This window comes from Suricata suricatta, chromosome 2 (assembly GCF_006229205.1).
Source record: "Suricata suricatta isolate VVHF042 chromosome 2, meerkat_22Aug2017_6uvM2_HiC, whole genome shotgun sequence".
Classification (NCBI taxonomy): Eukaryota; Metazoa; Chordata; class Mammalia; order Carnivora; family Herpestidae; genus Suricata; species Suricata suricatta.
This window is the reverse complement of record NC_043701.1, coordinates 86,534,616-86,550,034: the sequence shown is the minus strand read 5'-3', so window position 1 is coordinate 86,550,034 and position 15,419 is coordinate 86,534,616. Positions and strand designations below refer to the sequence as shown.

The following is a 15,419-nucleotide window of genomic DNA, read 5'->3' as shown; positions in this document are numbered from 1 at the left end:
GGGGGGAAAAGAGGTGGTGGTGATGTTGGAGGGCACTTAAGGGGAAGAGCACTGGGTGTTATATGGAAAACAATTTGACAATAAAATATTATGGAAAAAAAAGCATTTAGTAAATAGATGACAATTACAATTACCAATAATCAAAAAGTAAAAATATAGATGGCATCATAGATTTTAATAGCAACTTCAAGTAATATTAATATATGACATTAAAGGTACTATATTGCGTGAATTAAATGTATTTTAATGTTATATATATATATACAATATCTACCTTTAATATCTAAAAGGTATATGAATATTTCCTAAAATAATCTGAATAGAATGTAATCTTGCCCCCTAAAAGGATAAAATATATTTCTTTAAAAACAAATATCACAGAGACAAACATCTTCAAAAGTCAGATCCATTATTAGTGCTATGATCCTCATTCGATATAAAATATAAATAATTCAATAACATCTAAAATTAAAAAGGAAAAAGTCGTACATTTTAAGAAATGTTAATATCAAAAAACTCAAATACCATGCTTAGCAGAAGAAAGATTATAAAATTTCAAAGAATATCATGAAAAGTATAAAATAAACTCCGCATCAGGTCATCATAAATGGCTGTCATCATTTAGTCTGCAAAAAATACATTTACCAAAGGCAAGTTTTATCCACCCAGCGAGCTGAAATGTAAATAATGCTGAGACTAAACAGGGTGAACAGCACAGGTTCTAGCGCCAGAATGTCTGAATCTGAGTATCAGCTCCACTACTTTCTAACTTTTGCAACTTCCGGGAATTTACTTAAATCCTCTATGCCTTAGTTTCCTCATCAATTCAATGGACATATTAATATTCCTTAGCTCACAGGATGAACATTAAATGTCTAAATATGTATGGTACCTGGTACATAAGTGTTTTACTTCAGTTGTTGTTTGCGTATGTAGAACATTTACAATTCCCTAACCATTGAGCCAACCCCTATACTTGCATTTAAATCCTCCAACAACCTAAGGCTAGGTACTGCTGATTAATGTTACTTTACAGACAAGGAAACTAAGGCACAGGAAAGATAGGGGTAGAGCCTACAATAACAGAAACAGGCTTCAAACTCATCTGAATAGCTATAAATCCTCAAATTAATCATTTGTTACATAATACAACTCCCAAATTTTAAGAGAATAAATTTTAATAAACTTTAGGCTTTTTACATAAATCTAACAGGCTTCTTCTAAAAATATCCAATGTTAAAAAATATCGAGGGGCACCTGGGTGGCTCAGTCCATTAATTGTTTCGACTTCAGCTCAGATCATGATCTCACAGCTCAGGAGTTCAAGGCCTGCATCGGGCACTGTACTGACCGTGTAGAGCCTACTTGGAATTCTCTGTCTCCCTCTCTCTCTCTCTCTCTGTCCCTGTCCCACTAGCTCTCTCTCTCTCAAAATAAATAAACTAAAAAAAAATTTTTTTAAATATTGAGTTGAAGAAGGAATAAAATGGGATGTTTTCACATTTCAAGACCCACTTTAGTGTATCTTTAATTAGAAACCTTTGCTAAAAAAATATTCAATCACACTTAGGACCATCACAATAGATATTAGGACCACTGCGATGGGATTTTACAGTAGGAGAGAAAGAAGCAGCTCAGTTCTGAATACAGCATAGGCAATTGGGAATTTATGGCCAAGAAAAAGGGTGGGGGTTAGTGGGTGAAAAATTACTAAGAGAAACATCAAAGATAAGGAGAGATTCTGACTAAACCAACCAAACAGAATTTTTGCTGAAGATAGCCCAGGTGATCAGACATTAATTACCTGAGGGAAAGTGGAAGATGAGGAACCTGATCAGATATCTAGGATGATCAAGTGTCAAGGGTAAGGGATTCTAGTTGAGGTGACTTAGCAGGATAAACAATCTAACCTAATACCTATAGGAGCTAGAATAAGAATAAGGGCCAAAGCCAATAGAAGGAAGGAAATTACAAAGATTAAAGCAGAAGTTAATGAAATAGAGACTAAAAGAACAACATAACATCAATGAAATCAAAAGCTGGTTCTTTGAAAGGATCAACCAACCTGTTATAACCAGGGGGTTATAACAGAGTATTATGAAAAATTATATGCCAACAAATTCAATAATGTAGAAGAAATGGATAAATTCCTAGAAACATAACCTTCCAAAGTTGAATCATGAAGAAATAAGAAATTCGTACAGACCAATTACTAGCAATGAAAATTTAATCAGTAATAAAAAAAAACTTCCCAAAAGCAAAAGTCCAGGACCAGATGGCTTCATGGGTGAATTCTACCAAACATTTAAAAAAGAGGTAATACTTATTCTTCTCAAACTATTCCAAAATTCTAGAAGAGGAAGGAAAACTCCCAAATTCATTCTATGAGGCCAGTACTACCCTGATATGAAAACCACATAAAGAAAACAACAACAAAACTACAGGCCAGTATCTGTGATGCTATAAAAATCAGCAACATTAGCAAACAGAATTCAAAAATACATTTTAAAAAATCAATCAGCAGGATATAGTGGGATTTATCTCTGGGATAAAAGGGTGGTTTGATATTTTCAAATCAAACTGATATATAACATTAACAAGAAAAAAGATAAAAAACATGAACATTTCAATAGATGCAGAAAAGGCATTCGAAAAAGTACAATACACATCCATGACAAAAACTCTCAACAAAGTAGGTTTAGAGGAAACATATCTCAGTATAATAAAGGCCATAATATAAAAAACCTACAGCTAACGTCATACTCAGTGGTGAAAACCTGAGAGCTTTTCCTCTAAGATCAGGAACAAAACAAAAATATCTACTCTTGCTACTTCTTCAACATAGTACTGGAAGTCCTAGTCACAGTAATCAAACAACAACAAAAGAAATAAAAAGCAACCAAGTTTGGAAGAAAAAAGTAAAACTAACTATTTGCAGACAGATTCAACCAAAAAAACTACTAGAACTGACAAATGATTTCAGTAAACTCCTAAGATACAAAATTAATACACAGAAATCAGTTGAAATTCTTTACATTAATAATGAAGTAGCAGAAAGATAAGAAAATAATCCCATTTACAACTGCATTTAGGAATTGTAAATACTAGAAATAAGTAGGATATAAAATAATAAAATACCTAAGAATAAACTTAACCAAGGAGATGTATAAACCATCAATGAAAGAAACTGAAGATGACACAAATGAAAAGATATTCCATGCCCATGGACTGGAAGAACCAACACTGTTTAAATGTTCATAAAGCAATCTACCCAAAAAAATCTACAGATTTAATGCAATCATTATCAAAATACTAACATCTGTCACAGAACTACAAGAAACGATCCTTAAATTTGTATGGAACCACAAAAAAACCTTGAAGAGCCAAAGCAATTCAGAGAAAGAAGAACAAAGCTCGGAGTATCACAATTACAGATCATAAATTATACGACAGAGCTGTAGTAATCATAACAATATAGTGCTGGCAAGAAAACAGACACGTAGACCAATGGGACAGAATAGAGAAAACAGATGTAAACCCAAGCACAACTGGTTAATTAAACTACGACAAAAAGAGGTAAGAATACACAATGGAGGAAAGATAGTCTTTTCAACAAATGGTGCTGGGACAAAATGGACAGCTACATGCAAAACAAAACTAAAAAGTAGGCCATTTTCTTATACTATGCACAAAAATAAACTTGATATAAATTAAAGACCAAAATATGAGACCTGAAACCATAAAACTCCTAGAGGAAGACTTAGAGAGTAATTTCTTTTATGTCAGCCTTACCAGTATTTTTCTAGGTATGTTTCCTCAGGCCAGAAATACAATGCAAAATTAAGCTACTTGGGACTACACCAAAAAAGAAAGAAAAAGAAAAGAGAAAAAAAAGAAAAAAGCTTTTGTACAGTGATTGAAACTATCAACAAAAGCATAAGCATAGGAGAAGACATAGGCAAATAATACATCTGATAAGGGGTTAATATCTAAAATATATAAAGAATTTATAGAACTTAACAGACCAAAAAAAAAAAATCCAATAAAAAATGGGCACAAGACATGAACTGACATTTCTCAAAAGAATACATCCAGATGACTGACAGACACATGAAAAGATGTTCAACATCACTTATCATCAGGGAAATGCTAATCAAAACTACAACAAGTTATCACCTCAAACCTGTCAGAAAGGCTAAAATCAAAAACAAAGGAAACAAATGCTGGCAAGAATATAAAGGCAAAGAAATCCTCTTGCCCTGTTGGTGGGAATGCAAACTGGTGCAGCCACTTTGGAAAATGGTATAGAGGTTCCTTAAAAAATTAAAAACACTACTACCATATCCACTACTGGGTATTTGCCCCCCCCCAAAAAAAACACTAATTCAAAAAGATATATGCTCCCTATGTTTACTGCAGCATTATTTGCAATAGCCAAGATGTGGAAGCAAGCCAAGTAACTAAGTGTCTATCGATAGATGAATGGATAAAGAAGAGATGGTGTATGTGTGTGTGTATGTACATACACTGGATTATTACTCAGCCATAAAAAAGAAGGAGGTCTTGACATTTTCGAAAAAGTGGATGGAGCCAGAAGGTTCTGTGCTAAGTGATAGAAGTCAGTCAGAGATAGACAAATACCGTAAAATTTCATTCATACATAGAATTTAAGAAGCAAAACAAATGATCAAAGAAAAAAGAGAAAACAAAGAAGGAGACTCTTAAATACAGAGAACAAACTGATGGTTGCCAGAGGGGAGGTTGGGGGGTGGGGGATAAGTGAAATAGATAAAGAAGATTAACAGTATACTTACTTGATGAACACTGAGTAATTTAAAGAATCGTTAAACCATTATATTACATACCTGAAACTAATAACACTATATGCTAATTATACTTCAAAAAAATTAAAATTTTTTTTAAAAAGCAATAGGATTAAAACAGCATTAAAACAACAGTATACTTACTTGATGAACACTGAGTAATTTAAAGAATCGTTAAACCATTATATTACATACCTGAAACTAATAACACTATATGCTAATTATACTTCAAAAAATTAAAATTTTTTTTTAAAAGCAACAGGATTAAAACAGCATTAAAACAGTAATAGCATTAAGATATCTTGGAGGCCAGAAACTCAGGATGATACCTGAAATTGAGCAAAAAGGTGAGACTAACTGAGAGGTAAAAGTTACTTGTATGAGAGAAACATTACAAGAATAAAAACTAACGTTAAAGATTAAAAAAAAAAAGGTAACTTGGCAGGGTTCATGCTAAACCTGTGTTTTACAAAGAAGTACACAGATGAGCCTAAGAGGAAGTTCAGGAGCCTGACTAAAGCTTAGACGATAAAAAGAATCTTTGCTGCCTTTAGGGAAAAAAAAATTTTTTTTAATCTATAACCAGAAATGTGTATAATGGCAATATTAAGATGAAAAGAGCAGGACAAAAGGAATAGGCTATGAGGAACCAGTAAGAGAACATTTGCAGAGGTTGCCTAAGGCTGACAGTGGAAACCAGATTTGACAGTAAACAGGCACAGAAGTTTTTGAGGTGAAGGAAATATTGTAAAACTGGATTGTAGTGATGGCAAATCACTTTACAAATTTATGAAAAATCATTATTATGCTCTACACTTATAATGGCTGATTTTGCAGGATTAACACTGGATCTCACTATACTTATTTTTTAAAAACAAAAGTATTTGCTATTTATCAGTGGAAGAGAAGTTGTGAATTAACTTAGTTTCCCCTCCTATGTAGCTAAATGAGAGATACGACAATAAGAAAACTGCTTCCATTCTAAGAAAAAATTTTCTGAGACTTAAGAAAACCTAATTACATTCTATATAGAGAGTAGCCTAGACAGAGATGTTACTAACAGAATGTGTTTCCAGGAGGGCTTGTGAGGGCATGTATATAAATAAGCAGTATAGATAGACCTGAGAACTTGGACTATCATATAATTTTTGATTATCGGAGCTAGTGTGTTAGACCTCAGGATGATACAGCCTAAGGTATTCTCCTAAAATGAGAAACCAGAGATCTACAGAGATTGGCTGACTTGCCTATCCACTTCCCTATACATATGAATATATCTCAGAATAATACAAATTAAAAAACACATACCCATTAAAACAGCGAACATCAAACAAAAACTAAACACATCATTCATATGAAATTCTACAAGAGGAGAAACTAACATAAGGTTGAAAACAAATAGAAAAGTAGGTGCCTTTGTGAAGAATGACTAACTGGAAAAGAGCACAACTTTTTGGAAGTGATGAAAATGTTCCAGATCGTATTAGAAATGAGGGGTTACAGGCATACATGCTTTTGTTAAAAGTCATCAATCTGTTCACTTAACATTTATATATTCCACTGTATATAACAGACCACACACACACATACACACACACACATGCATTTAGTAGATTCACTTTTTATAGTTGTTTGGGTTAGCAGTTATGAAATTACTTCCTGTATATTCTAAACTCAAGCAAACAGAAAACTATTGGACATGATACCTTTAAATAAATTTTAATAAATAGACACACTATTTCCATGAAACTATTTAAGCTTGTTTCATCGTTTCATTATTACTTCAGAATTCACAATTTTAGGGACTTGAATTATTGTTTGTGTATGTAGTTGGCATAGTCTAGATTTTAAAACACAAACAAAACACGTATGATTAAGTTTTATTTAGATATAGCCACTTTGTTACTTTTAATTTTCTGTTGTCTATATTCAAATTACTAAGATTGTATTACACCAAAATATCAAATTTTTAAAATATGTCATAAAGGATAATATATTTTAAAACTTTAAGTAATTATAATATATATGCTCCCTTTTTTCCTACTTATCTTTAATAATAAAGGAAAGAAAAATGTCTGTTAAACAATAATCAGACTGATTTCATTATACATTCTAGCATTATTCATATATTAAATATTTCCATTATTAGTTTATGTGTAGTATTAAGCTTATCCAATTAAGTAGCTTTTTAAAAGTTAACACATTTAAAGCACTAAGTTTTCAAGAATAATAAATTAAGCTTTCACTACTAAAAACAACCCCATAAAGTAATACCTTTTTAAAAGCTATCAAAAGGTTAAAATCAACTGTGTACTAAACAAAATGGAGATTAACATTTTCTCAAAATAAAGACATAAATATGTTAAATAATCCAGAACGTGACGGAAATAAGTGTTCCTAATTTTACTGAATCTTAATTCTGCTTCACTATTAGATGATATAGTCACTAATCATATCAGAATTTATATCAAAAGCCAAGTGTTTCTATAACTTACTAAAATTACATATAAAAATAAAAAAGAAAGTAAAGTATCTAAGAAACTAAAGGTTCCAAGAGGTCATAATTATGTTCCTTGTTTACATTTAATACCTAAAGCTTCATCAGTTTGGATTCAGAATGCCAGACATTTCTTGCCTTTTGATGTGAACCCTGTTAAAGGAGTTAGGCAGCATATTTCTTCAGGCCAAGAGTTATAGGAAGTCCATATGTCTTCTGAGAAATCTTTGTATGCTGCTTTGTCTTTTATATTAAATCTAACATAAAAATTAGTCAAATTTAATATCCTGGCAAAGATTCCATAATGCAACTTCCTATAAAGTGTGTCAGCCACTAACCATCATGGTTGGTGAGGGTGGGGGTTGGTGTTCAGTAACTTGGAGTAAAAACATGAAGGTTTACAAGGGTAAGTGAAACAGACTATGGCTTCAAGATAGTTACACTTTCAAGAGTGAAAAGCCAAGTTAAACACACACCATAGAGAATACCAGCCAAACTTGAAGCAAGGGGTAGAACACAAAGACGGTCAGGGTGACATGAGAGGATACATTTTACCACACATAACTGAAAGAAATATTTAAAATCCAAGTTTTAGAAATAGTCCTTTAGAATACAGTAATTTCATGGTACTAACCACTGACTCAGGAATACAAGAAAAAACAAAGTAAAAGAAAAACGTAAAACTTATCCTTGTAATTTCTGGTACAGGCAAAGAATAAAAACAGAACCTTTTTGTACAGAAATGTCTTTATACAGGAATGTCTGTTTTTAATACATTTGAAACTTATTAGAAGACACAAATCATTTTAAAACTTGATGTTGTTTCTAAGTTTTAATATGTAAATATCCAAATAATATATATTTACACCATCACTTATAATAATGAAATTCCTACATGAGTATGCAAACTTTATCATTATGAATGATTATGTGATAAACTGACTGTACAGTAAACAATAAACTAACAAGTACGTAATCAAAATAAAATAATATATTTTAAGAAATCTATCAATTGGAATCTTAATTGTTCTTAAAAAATAACACTAGATTTCATTTTTTTAAGTAATTTAAAACAATCCATTTTTAGCAAATGGATGTCCTATGAATATAGTAACTGAAGTTACAACTAAGCTTTACTCTCTTGCCTAATAAAATCTCTGCAAGAAAACACCCCTTCAACTATGACACAGGCAATCAAATAAGCCCCATCCCTGTTAGGCAATTTTCAAAAATCTGAGTAATCAAAGACTAATATTTGAAATACAAATCTGATAAATATGAATTCTTGCCGGTATTCCTAACAGCTTATGATACAACTAAATTTAGTTTCGGGGGAAGCACTCAGAATCCAGATGTTTAAAATGTGAATTTAAAAAGCGCTAATAATATTGTTAAGAGACCAAACAGACATTCTAATCTCGTAACCAAAATGGTTCAATATCTATATAATCTGCCATATACTCGAATAAGGAGAATATAGTAAACGTTTAATAGTGTGGACTTGGCTATAAAAGTGAAATAGCTTCATAGATCATTTCCTACACTCAGTGCGCCTGAGGAATGGCAACAAGACAAAATAAAATTACAGATGCTATTTAAGGTGACCAATGGATTCTAGGGTTCTTAGTTTTAGAAAACTTTTTTCTCTCTCCTATCTCCCATTAAGTAATAAAATGTGTCACATTGAATTTGCACAGTTAAAGTAAAATTTGAGGTCTAAAAGTTTGGTCTTATTCCTAATTTGATAGTTTAATAAAGACTTAGAAGAAAGGCCCACCTACATCTAAAAAAATCTATCTTTTGCAAATCAAATATGATCAAGGAGAGGGATCACTTCATTTCTCTTATTACACTGATGCATTAACCACCGCATCTCAAATCTGTAGCTCCTATTTCCTTGCCTAATACACAGAAAAAATTCACCCCCTATTCTTTAGTGATATAACAGCAATTCTCCCTCATTATTAAAAGGCTTAATAAACATCTTCATCAAATATTTCTATTTAATGACCAATTTGCTATAGAAATAAATTGTAACAGTGTAAATTTTTTAAATTAATTCAGCCAAGAATAATCAGTCATTAGTTATATGAAGTGGTCATTCATTTACCAAGCATTCACTGAGTATTAAATGTGCCAGAAATGTGGAAACAAAAAATACTAGATCACTATGTGGGCCATAACTACCTTGAACAAAGAACATCCATTACCAAGAGATAAATATCTAAAAAGACTTCACAATTTCAAAACAGAATTTCAATTTGGTCTTTAGCTTTAAGTAGCATTTAAAAAATACATTTTTAATTGGAAACCTCCCACATAAATTTTATTTAAATGTTAAAAGCAAATGGCAAAAGCAGTATTTTTTTAAAATTAATAAGATACTACAAACCATCCTTCTCTTTAAGACTTTGATCATTTTCAGATTTCCCATGTTTAGTGGAAATAGTTTAATCATTTTAGAGAACATGTTTCAACAAATTCAAATTTTTGTCCCCCATATTCTAGAAATAATTATATACAAAAACAGGACATGTACATTTTCTGAAAAGCAAAAAATAATCATGTATTATTACTACAACATATTTACCAACTGGAACCCTTACTTTAGAGCCCACATATATGTATCCTTTGTATTACTAAGGATCATTACCCTACTATTTTATATGGAAAAATATTATCACTCAGTAGTTGTTCATATAAGTCCCTAAAGAAGCAGAGTATAATTTTGATCATGTACAATAAAGAGAAAAACTGAGACAAAGAAATGGTAAATTACTTGTCAAAGAACTGACAAAAACTTAGAGGCAAACTGAAAATTACAGTTGGAACCTAATATTACAGTTAACTGATTAAATGAACTCAATTTCCATTGATAGTAAAAAAATTCCACACGTAAATTCACATATACACATATACAAATAACTGAAAAAGCCAAGAATATAATTAAGAAAGAATTTTTTTATATAGCCTGAATTACATAGAGAAGTGTGGTTTCAAAATCAAAGCTGCTAAACAGCAGGTTCTAGCGAGTCATATACATTAGTTCAAAGGAACCTGAGAAAATATATTTAGCAAGATTATTAATTAAATTACCACCAAAGAAGTTTAATTTTATAAGAGAACCTAACAGACATAATAAGTATAATATATCTCTAAGCACTGAAATATATCTTCAGGAAAAATAAAGTTTCATTTAAAATGTCTTAAAATTAAAGTTAAAAAATAGCATGTGTACATAATATTTAAGATGCAACTTAATCATAAAAGTGTGAACCTTTGTGGGAATGAGTGCAAACAATAATGGTGCCAATTACAAAAATAAAAGAGATGTTAGGGGAAATGGCAGATAATAGCTTATACCATTATCTTTTTAAACACATGAAATTCTACATAAAATAAAATTCTTCCTTAACTCAGGAGCAATAGTGCTTAAATTGAATATGTATTTCTTTTTCACAGAAGAATCACATAACCATAAAGCAGTTTATGGCACTGCTTTATATCCAGCTTATTTTGTTCTCAAAAACATTAATATATAATATTTATAAAACATTTAATTCCCTCTTCATTACCTCTTTAAAACCTTTGCAGAAAATCTGTGATGTTATCTTCTTAATAAGGCAAAACCAAGGAAGAAGACCTTGTATATTCGTCATTTCTAGAGTAACAAAAATATCTTTACCTTCCAGGAGACTTTCCATCAAATCCCAGACTCTGGCATGTTATAATAATGCAATTAGGAATGGAAATTTTATAGGAGAAACTAATTAAATAAATGATAGGAAAGGCTAATACTATTTTAAAAATCTCAGCAATAGCTGAAGGAAGATGGTGCCTACTTTTTTTTTATGACAACCAAAATATGACGTGTTGGACTTGCTCTTAATACAAAGTGGTTTTTAAAATAAATATTGAACTTATGTCCTGGTTCTTTCAAATACACAACCAAGCAAATAAAATAAATAGAAACCTGTAAAAAATGTATAGGTCCTACAGCAAAAATGTGATGAATCAACTAACTTGAAAAAAATAAGAGCATTGACATTAACATAGGTTCAAATAATTAAAAATAGAAAGAAACACCAGCTCTCTCTGCTTTTAACTATTGTTTCAAACTGATTATGCCCCACAATGCAATCCTCAACCCCCAAGGAAGGGATTTCCTGTAGACTGAATTTTTGTTCATTATATAAGACTGTTTTATGGGGTTCTTTTTCCTTTTATTTATTTTTACGGTTTTAGGCACTCCATCGTGTTATGCTTATTACATTTGGGATTTCTTTTTTTACATAAATCAGAAAATTATATTGTGGTCAGAATTACTCGTGTGTATCTTCTGATACTACTCTACCCTAAATTTAAATTAGTCTCATCCTCAGGAGAGCCCTCATAATATCTTATACGTACTACTTCAAAAATACTGACCAAATATGATAGACCTTAACTTTGTTGAAGCACTTTGTATTTCTTCACCTGACTTTTTATTTTCTCCTTATCTGCTTTAATGAAAGGATAAAAAAAACTATAAAATTTATAACTACATGCCTTTATTTGACCAATGAAAACAAAAAGAAATTTGATTTTTAATGACAAATGACATCATTTTGGAAGCAAATATTTAAAATCATTTAACAGTACTAATATATGTCTTAACACCTTATTCTTTTTGAATCACCTAATTTCTGTGCCCTCAGTTAGTTTCATAGTGTTTCATCAAGAAAACAATTTTTAAAATACATCAGAAACGGTTCCCTTAACATACTAAAAGACTCTTTGTTACTATACTTTGAAAGAATGATACCTCTCGTAAATGAGGTTTCCTTTTGTTCACCCACTCCACTCACTCCTCCATCTCACCTAGGGCTTTAAATAAATTTCTTCATCTCAGCAAAAGAAGCAAAAGGTTAAAATTAGCAGTCTCTGCACCCTCAGGAATAGCCACTGTGCAACATCAGCTGAGATTCCTGATTAGCATTATGTCTGATAAAAAAAAAAAATGTACCAAAACAAAACAAAGAAACAAAGAAGAAAACAAAACAAAAAACAAAATCTACCTAGGCCATCTTTTCACTTTTCTTTATTTCATAAGAGAGAAGCATTTAACACATTCGTTTTGATAAATGGTAAGGAAGTGCTAATGTAGCTCTTGTCAATAAACAAGTATCTGTCTTAAACTTCAATTTTTAATATGTAACAACTTAGTAATTTTGGTATTTTATGAGAGAAAGTAAAAATCTGAATATGAAGTGTTTAAATCAAATTGTTTTTGTGGCCTCTATGTACAGAGCATTGCCAAATGCTCTTGTCAAGAGAAAATTGTTTGTGTTCAAAATCCAGATTATCACTCTTAATTACATCTCAAGCTGGGAAAGAACCATGTGTGGCAGGTTAATAAGTGGATGAAATCTGTTTCTGGACTACCGTTTCCACTAAATAAGATTCTACAAAAGGTTCTATACTGTGATTCTTTTCCCCATTATATCTGTGATGAGAAAATGATGAAGATGGAACCTTATTGTCCTAAAGACAAAGTCTCAACATCCCATTTACCTGACAAGATTTTCATTGTCTCCAGTTCCCTTGCAAGTTGCACATTCAGTTCGCAAATCTTCAGCCTTAGGCTTCTTTTGTAACACAGACTGCCTTTGCCTTCTCTCTCTAGGAATTCTTTCCTGCCATACACGGGAAAACAAAACATAAAACAAAATCTGGATATGAGGAAAACAGAAATAATTTAACCAAGAAAGTTTTTCAAACTTTAGACTGTGTAAAAAATGCTTAACTTATTCCAACCTCATGTTTTTCTTCCTCAGGAATGAAGCTTCGCTTTCGTCCTCTGGTTCTCTAAGAAAAAAAAAAAGATTCCACAAAAATATCTAATGTTTAATTAATAATAAAAATAAATACTTTGTTACATGTTACTGCTTAAGTTAAGGACTTGGAAAATTAGTATTTCTAATAATACTGTATTTCTCTAGCAATACTTTGTTAGCAATTTATGTACAAGAGATAAAAACATAATAAATTAAATGTACTTTACAAGTGCTTTACTTTTAAATTACACAACTTTCATACAGGAAAAATAAGTTCTCCAAAACCAGTTAGAATGATTTTTTTCAACATTCCATACATGTCACACAATTATGATTTATCCAGAGCATTTAAATTTTTGTAATTTATAATATATGCTTCTATAACTGAAATGCTACACCTGGACTCCTACTACTCCTAGGACTCCCATGTGTGTTCGTTCATGTTTGCGTAATATAAAGAAGCAATTTTTTAAATGTTTATTTATTTTTGAGAGAGAGAATAAGCAGTAGAGGGGCAGAAAGAGAGCGGGAGACACAGAATCAAAAGCCGGCTCCAGGCTCTGAGCTGTCAGCACAGAGCCCGACGTGGGGCTGAACTCATGAGCCATGAGATCATGACCTGAGCCAAGTCAGATGCTTAACTGACTGAGCTACTCAGGCTCCCCTAAAGAATCAATTTTTAACTGTCATTAAAAGTGGGAGTAAAAGATCTCAGATGTCCCCAGAGACTAGGTGAAATAAAACTAAATAAAACATCGTATAAATTACTTATTTTAAACTTACTTAGTTGAAATTTTACATCAATTATGTCACAACACATTCACTATTACAAAGTAATACAAGACCTCTACATGTTCACAATTAATATACGGGGCGCTTGCTCAGGGTGTGCGGACAGCTCAGAGCCTGGAACTGCTCCAGATTCTGTGTCTCTCTCTCTCTGATCCACCCCTGTTCACACTCTGTCTCTCTTTCTCTCTCTCAAAAATAAACAAACATTAAAAAACATTTTTAATAAAAAAATAAAATATAAATACAATGGTATTTGCAGCCAATACGTTAAAACTCCTTATCCACATAGCACAGCCTCCTGCAGATTTGTAATCCCATGTGCAGACCACAGCTCTTTAGAGAGACTAAAAGAGAAACGAGGCATCATTCCCCCAAATTATTTTGTCTGGCTGTTGAGATCAAGGATCATTCCCAAATTAGAAAAGGTACCAAATAACTCTAAACAGAAACGATGTCCAGTAAAAATACATTGCTATTTCCTAAATTACTGTCATTTCATTTCTTCATAATACTAAGGCCACTGTCATTTAATAACATGGCTAACTGCATACTGTTTAATCTGCCCCTAGATAACGAAGCATTGACTAAATTAGTCATTCAAAATAAGTACATTCATGAAATATGTATTCATTTACAGTTGAATTGCTAATCAGTATGTCCTAATTACATTATGAAGTAAGCTAGAAAAAGTACGACTGTATCCAGGAAAAAGCTTTAAATGCAGGCCCTACACATTAAGGAGGGCACTTGCTGGGATGAGCACTGGGTGTCATACGTAAGTGATGAACCACTACATTCTATTCCTGAAACTATTATCACACTGCATGTTAACCAGATTGGATTTACACAAAAGCAGGAAAAAAACAGAAAAAGAAACACACGCACACACACAAAAAAGATGTTTTAAACACACACACACACACACACACACACACACACACACACAAACATCTTTGAAGTTAATGACTGAATTTACTGCCAGAGTCCATGAATCATTCACCTTTTAACTCTGGCACATAGCAAGCAAAGTGTCTAGTACTAAGTAAGCACAAAATAAACAGCAGTTGGATAGTACATGAACAAAAAATTAAAGATAGATAAAATACATAAGAGTAGGCCTTACATGTATCTATTCTTACTTCCAAATCAGTACTGAGCCTTGCTCCTCAAAATGTCAATCATGGCCCATGAATGCTGGCACCCCCGAGGAGCTGCCAGAAATGCGGAAGCTCATGCTCACTTCGACACACTGAATTAGACTCTGCCTTTTAACAAGATCCGCAAGTGAATAAACACACATTAAAGTTTGAGAACATCAGTATGAGGAGTCCTTAATACTGACACTTCTCTAGGTTCCACATATAACCTTGAAGCTAGCTCTTTACACAATCATCTTTCCTTTCTGTGACATTCCTGTCCTTTATGCTTTAATTTCTGTCCTCTGACACAACTCATCACAAAACTGGTAAAAGCCACGCCCTATTCATCTTT

At 32.0% G+C, this 15,419-nt stretch overlaps 1 protein-coding gene across 1 annotated transcript in view; it reads right to left on the bottom strand.

Annotated features, from left to right (window-relative positions):
- The window catches only part of PHF14 (PHD finger protein 14), a 194,726-nt gene that overhangs the window by 91,783 nt on the left and 87,524 nt on the right, over positions 1–15,419 (bottom strand). The window contains exons 15-16 of the mRNA XM_029918975.1: positions 13,117–13,167; positions 12,874–12,995 (exon numbers count right to left, since the gene is read on the bottom strand). Coding sequence (XP_029774835.1) covers positions 12,874–12,995; positions 13,117–13,167 — 173 coding nt within the window. The remainder of the gene's footprint in view (positions 1–12,873; positions 12,996–13,116; positions 13,168–15,419) is intronic.